The sequence below is a fragment of the Phyllobates terribilis genome, unplaced genomic scaffold (genome assembly GCF_046119375.1).
Source record: "Phyllobates terribilis strain yellow unplaced genomic scaffold, ASM4611937v1 Scaffold_2__4_contigs__length_985480577, whole genome shotgun sequence".
In the NCBI taxonomy this organism is placed as follows: domain Eukaryota; kingdom Metazoa; phylum Chordata; class Amphibia; order Anura; family Dendrobatidae; genus Phyllobates; species Phyllobates terribilis.
The window spans coordinates 693,065,237-693,089,393 of NW_027362762.1; the positions used below are offsets into that span (position 1 = coordinate 693,065,237).

The 24,157-nt window shown below is 39.0% G+C and overlaps 1 protein-coding gene across 5 annotated transcripts in view; it reads right to left on the reverse strand.

Moving 5' to 3' along the window:
- Positions 1-1,965: 1,965 nt before the first annotated feature.
- Positions 1,966-24,157, reverse strand: part of SOX13 (SRY-box transcription factor 13) — a 45,865-nt gene continuing 23,673 nt past the window's right edge. For 2 of the 5 annotated variants that reach the window (XM_073667059.1, XM_073667061.1), the window contains 13 exons: positions 20,903-21,026; positions 19,307-19,397; positions 18,246-18,332; positions 17,511-17,683; positions 17,356-17,424; positions 17,128-17,233; positions 14,524-14,588; positions 14,270-14,432; positions 13,751-13,857; positions 13,180-13,276; positions 12,102-12,242; positions 8,430-8,646; positions 1,966-3,231 (listed from right to left, as the gene is read on the reverse strand). In XM_073667059.1, the coding sequence (XP_073523160.1) occupies positions 2,985-3,231; positions 8,430-8,646; positions 12,102-12,242; positions 13,180-13,276; positions 13,751-13,857; positions 14,270-14,432; positions 14,524-14,588; positions 17,128-17,233; positions 17,356-17,424; positions 17,511-17,683; positions 18,246-18,332; positions 19,307-19,397; positions 20,903-21,026 (1,687 nt within the window). In that variant the 3' untranslated portion in view covers positions 1,966-2,984. Of the gene's footprint in view, positions 3,232-8,425; positions 8,647-12,101; positions 12,243-13,179; positions 13,277-13,750; positions 13,858-14,269; positions 14,433-14,523; positions 14,589-17,127; positions 17,234-17,355; positions 17,425-17,510; positions 17,684-18,245; positions 18,333-19,306; positions 19,398-20,893; positions 21,027-24,157 lie in introns of all 5 variants that reach the window. The other 3 variants (XM_073667058.1, XM_073667060.1, XM_073667062.1) reach the window with 2 other exon arrangements.

The window sequence follows — 24,157 nt, forward strand, 5'->3', positions numbered from 1 at the left end:
GAATTCAGTATAGAGACAGGAATAGTATGGAGAAGGACAACACGAGTGGCACAGTATAGCAAGAGGGATGTGTGGGGGCTCAGTACGGAGTGAAGGGCTCAGTATAAAAAAAGGACTGTATGGCGGGCTCAATGTCGAAAAGCGTCAGTATGGGGGGAAATAAATTGAAGAGGGGCAGCGTGGGGTGCTCAATTTGGAGAGAGGCATAATGGTGAGGACAGTGTGAAGAGTGGGCTCAGTATTGAGTAGGGGCAGCATGAGGTGGGGACAGTGTGATTATATTATTATATTATATTAGAATTGAGGAAAGTGTGGTGGGTATAATTCATAAGGGAGGACAGTGTGGCATTTTAGTTTTTACGGGAGCGCTGTGATGGTCATAGTTTACAAGGGCAGGCTATAATTGAAAGATTGACACCTGTTCTGTGTTTTTGGAGACACTCCTGGTTTTGGCATAGAAGTACTGATGAAATACTGATGCAAAAATACTGACATGGGACTGTGGCCTTACACTGTTGTGGAAAAGTAGTTTCTGTCCACATGAGGTATCGGCATAATTAGGGGAGATTGTGTAACGAATTATGTGGTCCATTTTCTTTTAGTAGCCAGTGTAAATTTGGGGCTAAAGCATTTAGTGGGAAAAAAATATACTGCTATTTTCATTTTCACAGCTCAAGGCTATAAAATTCTGTGAATCAACTGTGGGTTAAAAATAATCACTAAACCCCTAAATAAATTCAAGGGGTTTCATAGTTTCCAAAATGGGCACACTTGTGGGGATTTCTGCAGATGGGGTATTGATGTACTTAGGAGAAATTGCACAAAAAATTGTGGGATCAATTTCTGCCTTCTACCCTTGTGAAAAGAAGAAATTTGTGGCTAAATGTACATTTTTGTGGGAAAAAAAAAATTATATATTTTTTTCACAGCCCAATATTATATGGTTCTATGAAGCACATGTGGGTTCAAGATTCTTATCACACCCCTAGATAAATTCCTCAAGAGGTGTAGCTTCCAAAACGGGGTCACTTGTAGTGGGTTTTGGCACCTTGAGGCTCTGCAAATGTGACTTGGTCCCTACAATCTATTCCTGACAAATTTGAGTTGCAAAAATCAAACAGCACTCACTCCCCTACGATCCCTGCCATGTGCCAAAACAGTAGTTTATGACCACTTATAAGTGGTATTCCTATACTCAGGAGAAGTTACACAAATTGTGGGGCTAGTTTTCTCGTTTTAACCTTGTGAAAATAAAAAATATAAAAGGCTAAAGCAACATTTTTGTAAAAAAAATAAATAAATTTTTTTCTTCAAGTGTGCATTAATATGAACCTGACAGCTGATACATGCCGCTTGTGGATTGTGCAGCATGTATCAGCTGTCAGGTTCACTTTAAATCTTGTGAAGCACCTTAATGGTTAACAAACTTTTTTAATACTGTTGCAAATGCTTTGATGGGTGCATATTTTAAAGTTGAGTCTGGATTGTGGATTTTTTTGGCATAGGTCCCTCAAAGTCACTTTAAAAGTTAATTGGTCCCTGAAAATATAAATTTTATTTTTTAAATGTATTGAAAACATGAGAAATTGCTGCTAAACTTTTCACCCACATCCCAATAACAAAAAAAGTATTTTCAAAAATGATGCTGATGTAACGTAGATCTCTGATAAATGTTATTTATTAAGTTATTTTGTGTGGTATTACCATCTGTTTTAAAGGCCATAAAAATGTAAAGTTCGAAAATTGCTAACTTTTCTACATTTTTAGCAAATTTTCAATGTTTTTAAAAAAAAAGCAAATCATATTGACGTAAATTTACCACTAACAAAGTACAATAAAAATTTGGCCTGATCAGGAAGGTGAAAACTGGCTTTGGTGTGAAGGAGTTAATTCATTTTTGTAGTAGTATATTTTCTTTTAAGTAAAAAGGCAGAGTCTGGTTTCACACAAAATGTAGACGGTTTATTTATTTTTTACTCTGTACAGTAAACCGGGAACTAGAGAAATATTTCAGACTTAAGTTATTTTCTGTTTCTTTATCAAAATAAAAAAAAAAATCCATCAATCTCTATGACCTATATTTACAGAGGTATAAAAATATACATACATTTATATATAGATCTATTGTGTCTCTTATGAGGTATGAGAATTATGGGCTCTTAGGTTATATCCCTTCAGTACATTCAATAAGGCACTATGGAGATGTAAATATAATGATTGCACACCGCTGTTGTGACACCACCTAGCAACCAGGACCCAAAAGAGAACATTGATGGCTACAAACTGAATTTTAGCAATAAATCAGGATCCAATACTTAGGTAGGTGATACCAGCCTCTGGACACCAATTCCTTGGCCATAGAGAGCCACTGTTGAAGTCATCACCATCATTTCCAGATGACAATGAATAACCAGTGACTGGATTTTAGCCTTCAGTAGAAGTATTAGAGCTCACTTCTGTATTCTCAATAGAAAGCAACATTAGCAGGCCTTGTTGAATATCTCCTTCCCCTTGTTCACTTCTCCTCTAGGAAATACAATAGGGACGGCCATCATTTTTACACTACTAAACTGCTAGCGGAGAATTGGTCTTTTAATTCATTTGCACATAATGCAAGTGTCAAAAATTATAACAAAAACACAGATAGTATACAGAAACCCATTCGTATTTGAAGTGCACAGCAACAGAATTTCACCTCACTTTACCAAAGCTCCACTGAAAATATACAGCGTTGCTTTGCAAATAGAATATATCCTAAAAGTGCTAAAGCATTTGAGGATTTTAGTCCAGCTCCATGTGATAATATATTTATGTCAATCCATAGGAATATAACCTATCTGAGCACAAGAGACAGCAACAACTGAGAGCTGGAACGTATGGAGGTGTTTCTCCATTGATTCCTCTGCAAAAGTGGGAAGGGGTGTGTGGGGCTTCATCTCTATTTACAGGACACCAGAGTAGAGGGCACCGTCGTTTGCCGTTGCTTAATCTGTTATGACTACAAGCTCTCCTTCACTCTTGATCGAGTCTTCAGAGTCGCTGCACAGTTCACTCATACGTGGCACGGACCCTCTTGGATCCAGATTTTGAAGACTCCTGGTGTTGAGGATTACTGGCATGTTGCTATCCTGGGGTGGGTACAGATCAGAAGTGGGCAGGTGAGACATTCCTGTCAGAGACTGGGATTGGAAACCAGATGGTGATGGAGGACTTGCCATGGACCCTTGGGATCTGAAAAATAAATCAATTCATGGTCGTGAATTTTGTGATTTCTGAAAAAAAAGAATTTAGCGGAAAATTGGAAACAAAAATATTTTTAAACACCATATTAACTAGAACCCATTACCCCTCAGCAAATGTCACAAATGTTTGTATTAAAAAAATACTTAAAGGAATTTTGCCACAAACAAAAGTATATTTTAATCAACAGATCTTGGAATACAAATAAAACTCCACAATTGGATGTATTAAAAAAATGTCCCTGTGCCGAGATAATCTTATAAAGGTGCCCCTGCTGTGTACTGTGTAATGTCTGTCTGACCGTACAGGGACATGGTCTGATCATACCACAGTTCCTGGCCAGGGAGGGTAGAGGAAAAGAGTATACAGACAGGACAGTATGGGATCACAGCTGATTCTTTTTGTGAGATAAAGCATTTCCCTGCCTGTTTTTAAACAATATTTTACCTCAAAGAATCAGCTGCAATTCCCTGCTGTAATGTCTGTATACTCTTTTGCTGCCTAGGAGCTGTGGTATATCCGACCATGTTCCTGCACGGTTAGACACAGACATTACACAGGGGCACATTTATTTTAATGCTGAAATACGGCCAAATAGAAATAAGGGTAGAGACATCCATCTTGTCAAGAGGGAACGGATTTCTTTATAGAGTGATGGAAAATTATTCTCAGAGAGAATTGATAATGAGGATGTGCGATTAATTCCTAAATATTTAAGGGTAGTGTCTTTACAATGGTATTTGAAGTTATAACAGAGGAGATTCAGTTGGGGTACCAAATTCTGACAGAATGGAATGTAAATTAGGGAGTGAAAGGGGAGGATTGGTGACAGTAAGAGAATTCAAACTCTCCCTTTTTTGCTGATGACATTCTCCTTTACCCAAATCCCTTTAATATCTGGGCTTGATCTAATAGCAGCAGCAAGGGGTTCAATGCACAGGACAAAGCAGTGGAGACAGTGGGCATCCCTGTCTAGTACCGTTCTTTATTATGAATGGTTTGGGGGAACTATGGGGAAGCCTAATTGAGTTTTGTTTTTAAGGTATTCATTGTATAGTAAAAATGACCTAATAACATGATTCTCCAGGTCAGTGCGATTATGGACATAAAAAAAAAAAAAACACCAGAAGTTTTTTTATTTACCATAAGTGGTAACAAATAAATTTGGAAAGAAAGAATAACCATATACTTAAATATTGCTTGTGTCGCAATTTTACAAGACCCATAAAGTTTTACATTGATGGATCTGTGTGAGGACTTGTCTTTTGGTGGTAAGCTGACATTTTTATAGCATCATATTTCATTTTTTATGGAACTGTGGCAACCAAATATCTGCAATTTTGTCGTTTTGATTTTTTTTTCACTTTACATTGTTAAACAATCACAATCAAGTTCAGTTAATTTTATATTACGATAGAACAGGCTTCTATACTTTTTTTATTGTTAATGGGGACAAAGGTGAGTTGATTCAAATTTTTATGAATATAATATACAGTACAGACCAAAAGTTTGGACTCACCTTCTCATTTAAAGATTTTTCTGTATTTTCATGACTATGAAAATTGTACATTCACACTGAAGGCATCAAAACTATGAATTAACACATGTGGAATTATATACTTAACAAAAAAGTGTGAAACAACTGAAAATATGTCTTATATTCTAGGTTCTTCAAAGTAGCCACCTTTTGCTTTGATGACTGCTTTGCACACTCTTGGCATTCTCTTGATGAGCTTCAAGAGGTAGTCACCGGAAATGATCTTCCAACAATCTTGAAGGAGTTCCCAGAGATGCTTAGCACTTGTTGGCCCTTTTGCCTTCACTCTGCGGTCCAGCTCACCCCAAATCTCGATTGGGTTCAGGTCTGGTGACTGTGGAGGCCAGGTCATCTGGCGTAGCACCCCATCACTCTCCTTCTTGGTCAAATAGCCCTTGCACAGCCTGGAGGTGTGTTTGGGGTCACTGTCCTGTTGAAAAATAAATGATGGTCCAACTAAACGCAAATCGGATGGAATAGCATGCCGCTGCAAGATGCTGTGGTAGCCATGCTGGTTCAGTATGTCTTCAATTTTGAATAATTCCCAACAGTGTCACCAGCAAAGCACCCCCACACCATCACACCTCCGGTGGGAACCAGGCATGTAGAGTCCATCCGCTCACCTTTTCTGCGTCGCACAAAGACACGGTGGTTGGAACCAAAGATCTTGAATTTGGACTCATCAGATCAAAGCACAGATTTCCACTGGTCTAATGTCCATTCCTTGTGTTCTTTAGCCCAAACAAGTCTCTTCTGCTTGTTGCCGGTCCTTAGCAGTGGTTTCCTAGCAGCTATTTTACCATGAAGGCCTGCTGCACAAAGTCTCCTCTTAACAGTTGTTGTAGAGATGTGTCTGCTGCTAGAACTCTGTGTGGCATTGACCTGGTCTCTAATCTGAACTGCTGTTAACCTGCGATTTCTGAGGCTGCTGACTTGGATTAACTTATCCTCAGAAGCAGAGGTGACTCTTGGTCTTCCTTTCCTGGGGCGGTCCTCATGTGAGCCAGTTTCTTTGTAGAGCTTGATGGTTTTTGCAACTGCACTTGGGGACACATTCAAAGTTTGCCCAATTTTTGGACTGACTGACCTTCATTTCTTAAAGTAATGATGGCCACTCGTTTTTATTTATTTAGAATTTGTATTATGGCAAGAAAAAAGCAGCTAACAGTCTATTCAGTAGGACTATCAGCTGTGTATCCACCAGACTTCTGCACAACACAACTGATGGTCCCAACCCCATTTCTAAGGCAAGAAATCCCACTTATTAAACCTGACAGGGCACACCTGTGAAGTGAAAGTCATTTCCGGTGACTACCTCTTGAAGCTCATCAAGAGAATGCCAAGAGTGTGCAAAGCAGTCATCAAAGCAAAAGGTGGCTACTTTGAAGAACCTAGAATATAAGACATATTTTCAGTTGTTTCACACTTTTTTGTTAAGTATATAATTCCACATGTGTTAATTCATAGTTCTGAAACCTTCAGTGTGAATGTACAATTTTTATAGTCATGAAAATACAGAAAAATCTTTAAATGAGAAGGTGTGTCCAAACTTTTGGTCTGTACTGTATATAATATACACATTTATTGAAATAGTAACCATAAGCATTATATATTTTTTTAAATGCATATTTGCCACCTCAGCGATCGTTTGATTTCGTATACTATACACTGAAATGCCACAGAATTGCAGTATATAGTAAAAATCATTGTATCTTATGCAGACCAGCCACAGGTGGGTCTTTACAGGAGCACCAAGATAGCAGGCCCACAGCGGCAATGACAACCCAATGTCACCCCTGGACTGTGATGCAGGGGGTGAAGTGGTGAGGGGGTGAGGTCCCCACCAACTCCAAGAATGGGGGAATCCCTAAATCCCATGTATGACTGGAGCTGTAGTGTACATGCTTAATCACACTCAATTCATTTCCATAATATCTGTTCTGTCAATCCCATAGAGGTGAATGGAGATTTGGTCATGAAGGAGCATTACTTCTCCATTCACACAGGGGCCCCCATTAAAACAATGCAGTTTTCTTACTGATGTTTCAAAAACCGTATGAACAGGTTTAACATATGCAACATGGAAATGCACTGTCGGGTATTGCAATATGGCAAGATGTCTGCCGACACCTTAGCAGGAGTGTAGTTCCAAACTGCACAAGACATAATTATAATAAAAAAGACAGAAAAAAGAAGAAAAAAAAGGAGTGTTAGCAGTCCAGGAACATATTTCTAAAATACAAACTTTTGTTAGAACGATCAATAAATGCTGGTACTTGGGCTTATCTAGTGGGCAGCTCTATAAAAAAAACCTGCGCTGCAAGCTCTACAAATAGGCTGATAATCCATTAACAAAGTGACAGTCTAATTCAGAAGCAACTGTTCTTCCATTGTGTCTTGTTTAATGAAATAACATCTACTTGGCTCTCCCTTTTGTACCCTGCAGTTATTTAATTAGAAAGGACACAAAAGATATGCCGCCCAGCAATGACTGCATTAGACCATGTACAACAGATGTGGAAAACCCTTTGTATTTATTTTAATTAAATGTCTCAATTATAGAAGACTTCCTCCTGTACGAGAGATTTTATAGGGCAATCTGCCCACACAGGTGCAGTCTCTATACAGTACAGTTTACTTGACAACTTCCACATTATTCCAAAAATAAAGATCATAATTACCAAGATTTGATGTGATAAATAGGACATTGCCCTGAAAGCAATCTGTAACATGTTAATGTGTAGTTAGGCTACATTCACACATCCCAGTGACACGTCCTAGTGCTGTCCATTTATTTTTCCTCGGACAGCACACTGACCCATAGTTTTATTGAGTCATACCCACATTAGTTTTAAAAATGGGTCCATGTCTCTGGTCCATGAGATTCCAAGCAGGTCCTATTCCCACCAGGTTTGAGGATCAGACTTGGCCATTACAGTCTATGGGAATCCGTGAGACACAGATGACACTAGGAAGACAGTCTTTGTACTTCAGTTATTCCTTCCTAGCTTCCTCAGTTTTTCACTGATTCATTGTTAAGAGTCAATGAAAAAACGTTCACAGTCCACTTGCTTCAGTGAAAAAAAAAGGGATGAGAAAAAAAAAAAAAAAATAAGCAACTAGGAAGAAAGAACAAAAACAAAAACAGTCCATTTCTCTTGATTGGTTACAGATAAAACAGATGTGTGAATGTAGCCTTATAAAGAAAACAGTGCAAGTAGCCAGTTAGAAGTTAGGAACCTTTTATTATATGAAGAGACGTTTGTAAAACTAAAGCTCGCTGCATTGTCATTCGGTGCTCAAACATTTAAAAGGAAAATATTTGTATGTAAAAATTATATATGTTTGTGTCATTTCAGTTGTTTTTGAGATTACTTTTCTTTCCACCTGCAGACACCAATTTATAGGAATAGACAAAACATTGAAACAATTTCTAGGTAAAAATTTCATGTGAATATTCACTGATCACCAATATTATGTAACCACAAAACCCCTTTAATGAATGGGATTAATTCTTTTCAGGATAAGCATTCTATGTAAAAGACCTGTTTATACTTTTACAATATATTTATAGGTTTCATGTTTCTTTAAATTGGCAAAAAAAAACAAGTATAAATATTTGAAAAGTTCTCTGACGGATATACATACTTACGGGAGAACGTATCCATGCCGCGAGTCTTGTCTCCGGTTCTTCATTAGAGCTTTGTATTCTCCTACTCGCAGTCTCTTTCCCTCTACAATACAAGTGCGTTTGGGTCGTGGCTTATATTTGTAGTCTGGATACTTCTCCAAGTGCTGTCGGCTCAGCCGTGCCTGTTCTTCATAGTATGGTTGCTTCTCAGAATTACTCATAGACTTCCAGCGAGAGCCTGTAAGAAATAATATCAGATTACAGCACTGAATCCACATTGTGCAAATTCACCATGGACATTACATCAGTGGTGTTACCTTCGCTTAGCCACAGGGACTATCGACCACGCGTCTTCATGATGAGCACCCTTACTAAAGCATAAATGACAAAATTTGCCTTTTTTGACACTGACATAACGCTGCAAATTACTGTATATTCCAGAATGAGACCCAGACTTCAGTTGCACTCATACAGCCCTCATCTTCATAGCAAAAGCTGAAATTCACCTTAAATTCCTCAAGGAACACAATTTATGTGCAGTGTAAATTTTCTGCCACTTCTGAACATTGTTTAACATTGGAAATGTTATTTCCCCATCTTCTTACTCTTCATGTCTTATTATTTTATCAGTGCAAGGCATTTTCCTTAAGTCTTAAGCCCCCACATATATTACAATAACATTGTTCAAACTCTCTGCTATCAATGACACTAATGCATATAGGAGCCCTGGACAATTATGGGTGAAATAAAAGATCCAACATTTGATGTCAGACTGACAATCCTTTTGTTGTCCTGGACATAGAAAACACAGGACTGCTCGACCGAATGAGCGCTCCTGTGTATATGTGTATAGGAGAGCCGGGCGAAATATAATTTTGGCCAACAGCCATCGAATATGTATGGTAGGCTTTACATGAAACTTGGTTCCCTTGAGTAAGTAGGATATTTATATTTTTCAAGCCTGATTTTTTTTATTTAATAAATACATATATATATATATTTATTAAATAAAAAAATACATAGATTATTATATATATATATATATATATATATATATATATTATATAAATATATACATACATACACACACACACACACACATATATACAGTACAGACCAAAAGTTTGGACACACCTTCTCATTTAAAGATTTTTCTGTATTTTCATGACTTTGAAAATTGTACATTCACACTGAAGGCATCAAAACTATGAATTAGCACATGTGGAATTATATACTTAACAAAAAAGTGTGAAACAACTGAAAATGTCTTATATTCTAGGTTCTTCAAAGTAGCCACCCTTTGCTTTGATGACTGCTTTGCACACTCTTGGCATTCTCTTGATGAGCTTCAAGAGGTAGTCACCGGAAATGGTCTTCTAACAATCTTGAAGGAGTTCCCAGAGATGCTTAGCACTTGTTGGCCCTTTTGCGTTCACTCTGCGGTCCAGCTCACCCCAAACCATCTCGATTGGGTTCAGGTCTGGTGACTGTGGAGGCCAGGTCATCTGGCGTAGCACCCCATTACTCTCCCTCTTGGTCAAATAGCCCTTACACAGCCTGGAGGTGTGTTTGGGGTCATTATCCTGTTAAAAAATAAATGATGGTCCAACTAAATGCAAACCGGATGGAATAGCATGCCGCTGCAAGATGCTGTGGTAGCCATGCTGGTTCAGCATGCCTTCAATTTTGAATAAATCACCAACAGTGTCACCAGCAAAGCACCCCCACACCATCACACCTCCTCCTCCATGCTTCACGGTGGGAACCCGTCATGTAGAGTCCATCCGTTCACCTTTTCTGCGTCGCACAAAGACACGGTGGTTGGAACCAAAGATCTCAAATTTGGACTCATCAGACCAAAGCACAGATTTCTACTGGTCTAATGTCCATTCCTTGTGTTCTTTAGCCCAAACAAGTCTCTTCTGCTTGTTGCCTGTCCTTAGCAGTGGTTTGCTAGCAGCTATTTTACCATGAAGGCCTGCTGCACAAAGTCTTCTCTTAACAGTTGTTGTAGAGATGTGTCTGCTGCTAGAACTCTGTGTGGCATTGACCTGGTCTCTAATCTGAACTGCTGTTAACCTGCGATTTCTGAGGCTGGTGACTCGGATAAACTTATCCTCAGAAGCAGAGGTGACTCTTGGTCTTCCTTTCCTGGGGCGGTCCTCATGTGAGCCAGTTTCTTTGTAGCGCTTGATGGTTTTTGCAACTGCACTTGGGGACACTTTCAAAGTTTGCCCAATTTTTCGGACTGACTGACCTTCATTTCTTAAAGTAATGATGGCCACTCGTTTTTCTTTACTTAGCTGCTTTTTTCTTGTCATAATACAAATTCTAACAGTCTATTCAGTAGGACTATCAGCTGTGTATCCACTTCACTTCTGCACAACACAACTGATGGTCCCAACCCCATTTATAAGGCAAAAAATCCCACTTATTAAACCTGATAGGGCACACCTGTGAAATGAAAACCATTTCCGGTGACTACCTCTTGAAGCTCATCAAGAGAATGCCAAGAGTGTGCAAAGCAGTCATCAAAGCAAAAGGTGGCTACTTTGAAGAACCTAGAATATAAGACATATTTTCAGTTGTTTCACACTTTTTTGTTAAGTATATAATTCAACATGTGTTAATTCATAGTTTTGATGCCTTCAGTGTGAATGTACAATTTTCATAGTCATGAAAATACAGAAAAATCTTTAAATGAGAAGGTGTGTCCAAACTTTTGGTCTGTACTATATATATAGGTGTGTGTGTGTGTGTGTGTGTGTGTGTGTGTGTGTGTGTGTGTGTGTATGTGTATATGTATATGTATATATATATATATATATATATATATATATATAATTGCTGAACCCGTTAGAGCAAATTGGGTTGAAACATTTGGTACTCAAGCCCAAAGAGACAAACCATTTACCGCATTCGTGACAAATTCACTGCCACTGGCTCAATCCTTAATGCTCCAAAAATTGGTCGACCCAAAACAGTCTGTACAGAAGATAATAAACAACTTGTTGCTGAAACATTTGTTCACAGTGCAAAAAAGTCCACAGAAGAGCCTCTTTGGAATTGGGAATTTTGCGAATCCTGAAATCTATTGGGTGGAAAGCTTATCGTCCACGTCTAATTCATGGTTTATTGGAGGATGATCCAGTTCATGGTTTATTGGAGGATGATCCAGACAGGCGTGTTTCCTGTACAGCTTCTTCCAGGGGGTGTTCTTCTTGGCTCCCACACAGGTGTTTGCCCTCCCTGACTTCATTGTTTACTCTGCATTCCATTCAGCACTTTATCTTCAGTCTTCTTGTCAGCATTGGCAATTCTTATTACCTTCCATGGTGCTTTTATTGTGTCCTTATTGGATTATTGTAGGATTTCTTTCCACAGTTACCCCCTCTGTGACATTTGGATCACCATCTTGTTTATTATCATGATGACCAGACTATGGGATTTTGCTCCCATTTGTTAAATCCACCGTTTTTTATTTTTAAATTCTTATGGTCTAGTATACGTAACCTTATAATCTGATGGCAGACCACATTTGTGGGAATCAAGGGCAGATACTGTAGTGAAAAGGTTTCGCAGACTATCAAATTACTGGCGTCACCTGACCAATTGTTATAGCATTTACCTGTAGAGTCCTGACACACTATTTTTTTTTAATTACACATTAGAGTATAAAAAAAATAATCTTACCAAGAATTTTGCTGATGCTGGAATTGTGCATATCTGGGAAGGCTTGCAGGATCTTTCTTCGTTCATCCTTTGCCCATACCATAAAAGCGTTCATTGGCCTTTTTATATGGCTGCCACGGCTCTCAGAGAAGTGTCGAGATCCTAGAACACATTCAGGTTAAAGATATAATTATACACACACAAAATACATTGACACACACTCTTTTGATTAAATACTTTCTATCAATTGCTTGTGCAAGTAAATTAATTTGTTGCCCACTCTTTTTGTGAAGCATTGTATTTTACCGTTTATAAAAATATATATATTTTTTTAAACAATAAAGTTCATTTTATGGTTGAATAATATACTCGTATCTCTTTTTTTGGGGATTAAGTCTCTGTGGAAAACGAGTGTGTGTCATGTTTATATTGAGTTTACGACCAGAATTACCACATAGGATTCCATTGGCGGAACTCTGTCGTTAACACAAAACACATTGCCTAATTGATAATTCAGTCATAAAACTGTCTGATAATTCAAATTCTCAAAGTAGATGTGGAGGCAGGTACAAGAAAAAACAATGAGAGAAGGAAGATTTTCTCCATTACCTCCGGGTATTATAAACCAAAATAAGTGAGAATTCAACATTTGACATTTTATGACTACATATAAAGAAAGTAACCTTATTTGTGGTTGTTTTTTGGGCCAAACACAGGAATGGACACAAAAGAAAAGTTTCAGTCTCTCCCTTCTACTTCTTTCTTTTTGGATCAAAAGGCTGCCACATAATTTGTGATTCCAATCAAAGGGTAAGTGTATGTGCACACGGTATCTTGATGGAATCCGCCTGGAAAAGCAGCAGAAATTCACTCCAAAAAAATGAACAGAATGCGCAGCAATGTCAAAACCACATTGCTATGCACACGTTCTGGCTTAACAGTATAGAATGAAAGCCGCCCGCGCGAGCACAACGGTGAAGTTACTTCAGGAAAATGACCACCAGTGTTTCCTGAAGTATTTTCCCCTGGGAAAACTCTATGGCTGCACCGGCATCTAAATGATGCGGTGTGCAAATACCCCAATACCAATAGGACTTACCATCAATATCCATGCTGCATCGCAGTAAAGATTCTTCACTTTCTTGCAGAGAAGGGTCATCCTGAAATTCCCTTTGAGGCATCGATTCAAACAATTCCTGCGACATACAAATACTGAAGTTTATTATATTTTCAGTATAACATGTATTGTGTTCTCTACTAGTAAAGAATATTACAGAAACAACTAAGTATATTCTGGAAAATAGATTCCGTATTGAATATTAGCGTTGCTGTGAAGAAAAGCAGGGAATGTAAAGGACTACAGCATATGATTTATCATTTAGAATTAAAGGTATACATGTATAATCATGATCACAAATTCAACTTCTACACATGGATCAGTAAATACATGTGATATCTAAGTGTACAGATTGCAAATTTTCTTTGCAAAGAGATAAGAAGTGGATAAAAAAAATCTGACATGTTTAGACCCTTAAATGAAAGATCACTAATGCTTTTCAGAGATGGTCATCAATTTCTTATAAATTAATCTTATTTCCTGTATTTACTAAGATTGTCAGCCATTGCCTTGTTATCTCTACTTGGCACAGATTCCCCCCTATTATACCTACCTTAACACTGTGACCATCACGCTGCTCTGGTGTTTTGTTCTGCCCATGAAGAAGCTGCCGTGCTTCTTGTATTGCTTTAGTAATGGCATCTCCTTCACCCAAGAAACCTGAGGGGCGCAAATATCAATCATTATAGAAAAGATGGATGAACACAACCGACAGCAAACAATTATGAAATAAGAAGTCAGCAGATTGGGAAAGCTATAAAAATATCTAAATGTAAAGAATTGTGCAAGGCAAAATAAGTTCTTGACAGTAAGGTATAGGAGGCAATTAAGAAATGCAGAGGAGAACAATGAGTAAAAATCATGAAAAATATTAATGTATCACTGGTGTAAAAAAAACATCAGATCATTTGGTTAACCAGAACAGTCATGTTTGCACCATTTGAGATTATGAATAATGCTCATCTCGGTTAAAAGAAAATAATTCATCTGATTGTTTCACCTATACATAGGTATCTACACCTTATAGCCACCAGGTATAAATGAAAAAGGGAAGGAAAATATTCAGACATACCAAGAGGTAGGCTGGATCTCGTAGGGCTGGATGTACCATCTCTGGTACTTCCATAACCATTACTTGTTGCTGGTGACATTTTCAAAGTTGGAGAGTTACTTGATGAGGGAGACTGCTCAGAAGCTTTGGGTTTGGCTGTCAGATTCAAAGGCTGAGATGGTTCCTAAGTAAAAGATAAAGGGAACATTAGAGCCTCATTTTAGGGCTCAGAATTTTTCTTTACCAATTCACACCCTTCCATTGCGATGCTTTACCTGTTTTCCAGTAGTAGAGGCTCTTGGTGGTGTAGGATTATGTATCAGCTGCATTGGATATTCAACTGAAAAAAAGAATTAAAATCAGTATAACATACAGTCATTGTAAAGTAACACATAAATGTTTCCAGTTTGTTCGGATGACTATTTCACCTGATCCCCCTTTCCTTCCCGATACACATGTGGTGACCATTTTTCAAAAAGGGCACCAGGTATTTGCCGAGTAATTATAGACCAGTAACTAATTATCTATTGTGGGAAAAATGTTCGAGGGGTTTGTAAGGGACTATGTGCCGAGTATGTAGAAGAAAATAACATAAGTGAACACCAGCACAGTTGTAAGGACAAAAGCTATCAAGCCAACCTAATGAGTTTTTATGAAGAGAGGAGAAGAAACATGGACAGAGGAGTAGCTGTGGATGTAGAGCTTTTGGACCTTGACACTGTTCAACGTAGACACTTAATTGGTTAATAAAGGTATAAATGATTAGAAAATCAGGTTTGCAATTGGATTGGAAAACTGATTCAAAGACTCAGAAAAATGCAGTGAATGACTGCTACTCCAAATAGTCTCCGTTTGTAAATGGCGTACCATACCCCAAGGTTCAGTGCAGAGTCCGCCAAAATTAAACTTATTTATTAGTGATATAGAATGGATTAAACAGTGTTGATAACATCAATCATAGTACAGTCGATGGAGGATCTTCATAAATTACAAGACGACATTGACAAACTGAATGTTTGGGCATCCAGTTGGCTGATGAGGTTGAATGCAGAGATGTAAAGTTATGAACCTGGCCACTAATAATATGCGGGCATCATATGTTCTAGGAGTAAAACTAGAAGAATCACTTGTAGAGAAGGATCTGGGTGTACATGTAGGTCGCAGACTAAATAACAGCATACAATGTCAATCAGATAATTCTGAGGCCAGCAGATACTGTCGTGTATTAACCCCTTTAGGACCTTGGGATTTTCCGTTTCTGCGTTTTCGATTTTTGCTGCCCTTCTTCCCAGAGCCATAACTTTTTTTTATTTTTCCGTCAATATGGCAGTGTGAGGGCTTGTTTTTTTGCGGCATGAGTTTATTTTTGAAGAACGCCATTGATTTTACCTTATAGTATACAGGAAAATGGGAAAAAAAATCCAAAAGCGGTGAAAGTGCAAAAAAAAGTGCAATTCCACAATTATTTTGTTTACCATGTTCACTAAATGCTAAAACTGATCTGCCGTTATGATTCTCCCAGTCATTACGAGTTACGATCATGCATTATGCTTAAACATATACCCCATTCCCTTCATCATTTCCCATCCCTGGGTTGAATGTAAAGAGCATTGGTCACTAGGATTTTATACCCCACTAATGGAATGGTATGTAAAGATGCTTTAGTGCTTTGTAAATCATTACCTTTCTTGCAGAAATCCATTTTACTGCTTTAGAAAAACCCAATATTGAAATTTGTATGCTACCGAGTTGCAAGTGCAGTGGGGTGGGCATTTTACCCTAGCTGCTGTTTGACTCCTGTCTCTGACTGATACGTCACTGAAAATGAGTGGCCGGTCCATCAGTCAGGAGGCAGGTAGCGGGTAGAGAAAAGGCAGAAAAGCTGTAAGTGTAGTGCCCACCAACTGCACTTGCAACTCATTCTCTAAAACAGAAAAATGGATTTCTACAAGAAAGGTAAGGATTTAATCAGCATTATAGCACTTTTTCATATATGTCCTAAGTTTGGAGTATAAAATCCTGATGACAAGTCCTCTTTATGGACATGTGTCTTTTTTTCAATCACATTTTGACTATGTAATATGCACACTTGGCTCATTCAAGAGTGCAAGCAACTTATCTAATGTAAAGCGCCATGGAATAAATGGCGCTATAATAATAAATAATAATCTAATGTGAAATTAAAAGGATCAGGATCAGGATTTAGGAAATCTGTTTGTTCCCAACATCTGCGGGGGGGGGGGGGGGGAGAGTCAGAACGCCAGCATACATATTAGATGATCGGCCTGTCCTGCTAAGGCTAGCAGGTTAGAATTAGGTTATTCTAATGCAGGGGCCCCCAACCTCACTGGTCAATGCTGTGTGGTTCCTGGTTGACTGCTAGCTTGGTGCATTAGCACCAAGACTAGCAAACAGTTATGAAGAGCAGGTCTTCAGCTGGTGACTTCTCTGAGTAGCCCTTCACAGAAGAGCAGATCAGGATGCACATACACTGGCCATGGGAGTGGAGAGGTAAATATGGTAAGCTGAAGACAGGATGATTCTTGCCAGATATGATGGGGCGCTTGAAGCAATAGTGTGGTGGGAGTGCTTTATGCGAAAATGTCGAATGTAAGTAAGGTGTGAACACCTGGATGTAAGTATGCTGCCTATAAGGCAGGGTGGCACAAAGCAGAGGTGTGATTTCTGGGGGTTAAGCTTTGTCTATCATTATACTGATAATGGAGGGCTCCACATGTGGCTCTTAGGTTACCAAAGGTTGGGGACCACTATTTTTAACAGAAAACTAGGGGCTGGGTGAAATCTTGATACTGTGATTGCATTCTATTAAAAATTTCAAAATGTAATTTGCTTCTATTCATGGGTCATCATGTACTCACCAGGCTTACAAGGAATTGGTTGTAGAAGAGGTGAAATCTGGGGATCAGCAGGAACTGTCTGAGCAGGAGGGAATGCAGGAATCATGACATATGGCATGTTTACTTGCTGCATAGATTGCAAAACAAAGAAAAAGAATATGGAAGGTTAAGATCTTCCCTACTTTCAAAGAAAATGTAGGTAACAAGTTAAAATTGTGGAGTAGGTTAAAAGCTGAAAACAATCATTACCTGGATCTGCTGCTGTAACATATTAATTTTGTGCTGCTGCTGGATGAGCTGCTGCTGCTGTTTAGCAATCTGTACAGATGAAGTCAGAAAGAGAAAAGATGAGGAACACCACAAAAATATGACAATACCAGTCACATATGCCATAAACAATCTACCTGCTCCTGTTGGTGTCTTGCGAGCTCCATTTGCTGCTGCTGTTTCTCCAACAACATAGCTGCCATGTTACGATGTTCAGAGTGCGCATTAAGCAATTGGTCCCTCAGTCCTGCAAGCTGACGGATCATCAGCAGCAACTGCAGTTCTTTCTCCGCCAAGCTCTCCTGAGTACCTAAAAGCACAAGAGGAAATAACCCAAAAAGAAAAATGTCATTTTTATATGACTGTCCAAACCAAAATATGCTAGACTGGTAGAACGGGCACTGCCTCATCTGCACAATGTGCCCAGTCATCTCGGAAATGTATACATCCTTTCATTACCCGAAGTTAAAATGGCCTGTTTTGATGGGGATATGATTGGAAAGCTCAATCCTAACAGCATAATTATATGTTGTTGTTTCAGTGTCCCCAAACAGAGAAACTTGTTACCTTTAAAAGAGTTGTCTCATGAAGATAACCATTGCAAACATATCCTAATAGTTCTCCCTTTAGGATGTTCATTTGCACTAAGAGCCACTGTGTAAGAACACTAATGTGTATGGTGGGGATACAGACAAAAGAGCATGCTCTGATTTTTTTTCCCATCATTTAATAAAGGATAGCTGTGGGATATGCTGGCCATAAATTACTGCACAATAGATGGCTTGAGTGTCACTGGTTAGAAAGTAAGGGGGTGTTTAGCGTTCGTGTGAGCAGAAACCACTGTGGAACACGTAATATATTACAGAACACACCTTTCACATCTTTACAGTCCAGGGTTCCATTTCCCAATAGTTTGTCTTTCCAGTCACTACTGAGCAGTTTTTCTAGGGCTGGCATTGCTGCAAAAGATAACGGTATGTATAAATAGAGACAAGATTCAGTGGCGGCAACAGGACATATCGCAATATTCTGTGCACAGTAAATACAGATTCAGAAAACTAAGGACATCTAAAATATAAGGGCACCTGTAGTTAAAATAAGAGCCAAGTATTAGCTCCAAGCCCTACAATAGGACCTATAGAATGTCTTAAGCCCCCGTCTCACATAGCGAGATCGCTGCTGTGTCACGGTTTTGGTGACTCACCAGCGACCTCACCAGTGATGTCGCTATGTGTGACACTTTGCAGCGATCAGGCCCCTGCTGTGAGGTCGCTGATCGCTGCAGAATGTCCTGGACCTTTTTTTGGTCGTTGCCCTCCCGCTGGTCAGCACACATCGCTGTGTGTGACCAGCGATCAGGCTGGTAACCATGATAAACAGCGGGTTACTAGGGGCACACCTAGACAGAGAGAGAGACACATAGACAGAGAGAGAGAGACACATAGACAGAGAGAGAGACACATAGACAGAGAGAGAGAGACACATAGACAGAGAGAGAGAGACACATAGACAGAGAGAGAGAGACACATAGACAGAGAGAGAGAGAGAGACACATAGACAGAGAGAGAGAGACACATAGACAGAGAGAGACACATATAGACAGAGAAAGAGACACACAGAGAGAGAGAGACACACATAGACAGAGAGAGAGACACATATAGACAGAGAGAGAGACACACATAGACAGAGAGAGAGACACACATAGACAGAGAGAGAGAGACACATAGACAGAGAGAGAGAGACACATAGACAGAGAGAGAGAGAGAGACACACATAGACAGAGAGAGAGACACACATAGACAGAGAGAGACACACATAGACAGAGCCTCCTTATCTGAGGATTCACAGTGGCTGCAGACTTGAACCCCCAGCCTGGATTACCCTTTTAAACGTCATTGCGCATGAAAAGAAAAGTGTGGGTTGGAAATCCTACCATCATTCATGCTTTTTCTCACTTCAGGACTTTCTTGCTGTCCATTAGACACAGGTACAATATTACGATAATCAGAGACATGCGAGGCTTCCTTTGCAAAATAAAAGTGAAATCAGCAATGAGTTAACAGAATTACTAGCATTTTTTACATTTTATGTTTCCACCATTAATCTTTGAAATACTAGTTTGTTATCATATTTGCATTTGAAAACTAGCTGCCAATCTCCAAACATTCTGATCTGTAAAGATAAAAAGTATTGGCTTGTAGGAAAAAAGAAAAACGTGAAATATTTCAATTTGCGCCATTGAGCACACTAGGGGGCACTACTATACAAGAGAAACTGCTTTTAACCTATTTAGAAATACACCATGTACAATAAAGCTCTACATACAAACCTACACTACCACAGATTTATAACATTGTACTATGCTTGAGACAATTAGAAATTACATATTTATTTTTATGATATAAATAATATGTATTTATCAAAGCTGTGAATATGAATTTCCTAAGTAGGTTTCCAGCAATTACTAAATAAAACACATAAAAAAAACACTTACACTACTTAGGCTCTTGCCGCCTTCTTTCATTTTTTATTTTTTTTTATAAAACACAAAGTTTGAAGTATTTTAATGGCAATTTTTACCTACTTAAAAGAATGCCACATTTTGATTAAGCTATAACCCAAACCACAATAAAAAAAGCTACAAAGTAAACTTCTGTGGTTTCAGAGATTTTCCATATTTAAAACTGTAGCTAATGAAGCTATAATAATAATAATAATAATAATAATAATAATAATAAACTATTGCGGTGTTCACCTCTATCATTATAATTTAGCCACAGGTAATCAATCATATGCATTAATAATATTAAATCTATATATTTATAATATGGGGTGTCATTTCTCTTGCCTCGATTCCTGATATTTTTAAAAGTAGAAAAGCATAATGAAAAATTATATCTGGTACCATCACTCCTCTATACTCAGAGGAAAGGCTCTAGCTGCAGATTTTTGTGTATATGTACTTCAAACTACTTCATGTCTCCCCTTCTAGAAAAATCTACACGTGGCAAATTAGTTGCAGAAATACCTCTGACTTAAAATCAGCATCATACATATGATTGGGGCTGTTTCTGCAGCAAATACCTGTTTTTTTATGAAAGCCCTAATCAGATAAATGAAAAAGTCACTGAAATGTCTAACAAATCTGCAACAAATTAATTTATCCTAAGTGTTGAAACGGGTGGATTCGACATTTGGATTTTGGCATGGATTCCGAACAGAGATCAGTATGAAATCTGACGATAAGTTCTATCTGATTCAGGTGAATGAATGGGGCTTACATAATGCCATTAACATGTAACAGGAAGTTCCATAGAAACAACCCAGAAAACAAAAACATGCAAATAGCAATTAGCATGCTACTACTGAGTTCTTTGGATTCCGTCCAAAAAAGCCTTGTCTGGATCTGCGGGAGAATCAGAGCGATTTCTGACTTGGCTCTTGCACCAAAATACATGTGGGCTTGTAATATTTCGATTTGGACATGTGTGACTATAGATATGTTACCAAACTAAAATACCTGGGTCACCTGAAGAGATGAATCTTGTTCTGAAGTAGGTAAATTATTCACATGCAGTAAAATATCATCTTTGGAATCCTCCTCCATCTTAGGGCAGGATTCTGCTGGAGAAACGAACACCTTCAAAGCAACACTGAAATAGAGGGTTCGAAAAGTGTTATGGATTGTCCTATTTTCTAAACATTGAGAATAATATGAATAGGAGTAGTGCAGTTACAGGTTGTTTTTTTTTTGTTTTGTTTTGTTTTTTAATTTAAAGGAGTTTTCTAGTCTTCTTTCTTAAGGAGCTTGCCGAGGGGCAGTGTGCTGAAGAAAATGGACAAGTCAGACCTTCGGCATGATCGTGCCACTGGTCTCAACTGAGCGCTCTCCCATTGTGCCAGCTTTACCTCTGCAGCATCAGAGGAGAATAGGGACACTGAAGCTGGCTGGATCCAGTGATCCAGTGAGCTTGAAAGATGCTCATGCAAGCTGTATAGCAACTTGTAAATGTGCTCTCTATGCTTAGGAGACCGGCCACCGCTGACAGATTGCAGATGTGGCCAGCAACCTAAACAGCAAGCAGTCACTGGAAAATTACAAATCCCTCTGTTCTTAAGAAGCACGTCGTCTCTATTTCTTTAATATGTAAAATTACAATCGCTTTAAAAGGATTTGTCCATTACTAGGACAACCCCTTCTCATATCCCATGTTTGGCCCCGATAAAATAACTCCCCTCCGGTGGCAGCGCTGTTCTAGCGGTGTCGGCATTCGGCTCTCACATGAGGTTGATATGACATGTGAGCCAGACACCCAATCAGAGCTGGTGTCACCTCCCCGCCTACAAAAATGTAAGTAATTAACAGGAAGTGAGCGACCAGCCGCAGCTCTCACTTCCTGTTAATTATGAATACATCTGAAGGCAGGGACAGTGACGCCAGTGCTGATACACACATATTAATAAATATAAACGATATAGAAAATATAATATATATTATATAAACATACATACACGACAATTATAACCAAAGACGGATAACCTTCTCTAAAGAAGGAAATATAGCTTACAGTAATGTACTAGAGACTAATTCCAACATCAATCGCTAGCAAAGAAATAGTATGATATACAAAATCTCTCTGTATGGGTAAAACCCAGCCAAATAATGAACTGTCAAAGTGGCAGCAGTCCTAAAATCTCATTCAAACGCCTATGTTACATGGTCCGTGTATGGACGGTGGGCTTCCTGACCTGGACTTGACAGCCTCAGATATTACTATGAGGCTGCCAAGTTCGGGTCAGGATACTCAGCCAGTCTATGCATCGTTGTTTGTATATGGACTGTGTTACTAGGGTTTCTGAATTTGACGTAACAGTGTAGACAGCCCGAATCAAGTATTTAAGGGTAAAGATGGAATATTTATTTATTTTTTTTAAATTTTGAAATGTCTCATTCATTCCATAGCTGATAAAATGTCCCTCGCTGCTGTCAAGCAGTTTAGGCTGGGGAAAAGAGGTTTTATTATCTTTCAGAAAGCTGCCTCATGAAAGTGAGATCCAGCCAGTAGGGAGTCTTTAGAACAAAGCTTCCTACAGGTTGCACGAGAGAGAATGTTTTCTTCCTTCTGGAGAAGAATTATTTATACTACTTTCAGAAAACTGAAATTTCTGAATAGAAACCCTGCTGTGCACCCTCTACATGTAAACCGGTCATTCATGATGATATTTAAAGATGAAGTATGAAGTGCTAAGAATGTGTCAATGTTTTCAACTCCTGCCTATACTTTGTTTGAACAGTCATTCTGTGCTGACAAGAGTTCCTTTAAAGGCAGTGGTGGTAAAGCTCCGGCCCGCAGGCCATTTTGGGCCCGCAATGACCTTTTCTCTGGCCCCCGCGCACATTCCCAGGGACCACAGTATTTGGGCAGGAAGTCACGTTTTGCCAGCCCTTTAATTACTTCTTGCACTGTGAGCACGCAGCGTTCACTATTTAATGCTGCGGTTCATGCACTGAGGGATTACATCCTGGCCAGTGACATGTGTGGTCTAGACACTGATAAACTCTGGCCCGTGGGCCAAATTTGGCACTTGGGATGATTATATTTGACCCACGACACCATAGGGAGGACTATGTGGTGCCATTATTCTGAATGGAGGACTATGTGGTGCCCATTATACTGCGTGGAGGGTTGTATGGGGATCACAGTTGGGCCATCATACTGTGTTGTGGTCACCATACTTTGCCAGGGGAGTTGAGGGGGGTGGATAGAGTAGGGTCATCAGACCATACATGTAGAGTGTACTGTGGAGAAATTCACTGTGGTAGTACCATACTGTGTTTGGGGGGCACTTTTGTTGGCATCATACTCTATGGTGCCAATGAAAGGGCAATCTAGGTGCTTAAATAAGAGGAAAATTACTCTGTAAGAGCTTCAAAGTTGTGAAATGTGCTCCTCTGTGATCCCACCGAATATTAAGTTTTTTTAAAAATTTTTTAAATAAATATCACGACTATTCAGCTGTGTATCCACCTGACTTCTGCACAACACAACTGATGGTCCCAACCCCATTTATAAGGCAAGAAATCACACTTATTAAACCTGACAGTGCACACCTGTGAAGTGAAAACCATTTCCGGTGACTACCTCTTGAAGCTCATCAAGAGAATGCCAAGAGTGTGCAAAGCAGTCATCAAAGCAAAAGGTGGCTACTTTGAAGAACCTAGAATATAAGACATATTTTCAATTGTTTCACACTTTTTTGTTAAGTATATAATTCCACATGTGTTAATTCATAGTTTTGATGCCTTCAGTGTGAATGTACGTCAAGAAAATACAGAAAAATCTTTAAATGAGAAGGTGTGTCCAAACTTTTGGTCTGTACTGTATGTGCTCCAGCACCAGCGTTTCCTGTGATGTCAATGCTCCAGGCCCCACCATCTCATGTGATGTACACACTCCAGCCCCAGTGTCTCCTATTTGATATGCATGTTTCAGCGTCTCCTGTATTATGTTATGCTCCAGCCTCAGTGTCTCCTATGTGAAATGTAGGCTGCAGACTCAGTGTCTCCAATGTGATGTATATTCTACAGCCCCAGCATCTCCTATGTGAGGTTTATGCTCCAGCCCCAGTGTATCCTATGTGATGTATATGCTGCAGACCGCCAACTGCTTGCGCTCTATAAATGTTATGTGAGCAGTGAATTTCCCACTGTGAGGAGACCTGCAGTGTAATAAACATTAGTGTTCAGAATAACTTACTGCTGCGAGCTTTTTACAAAACTTAT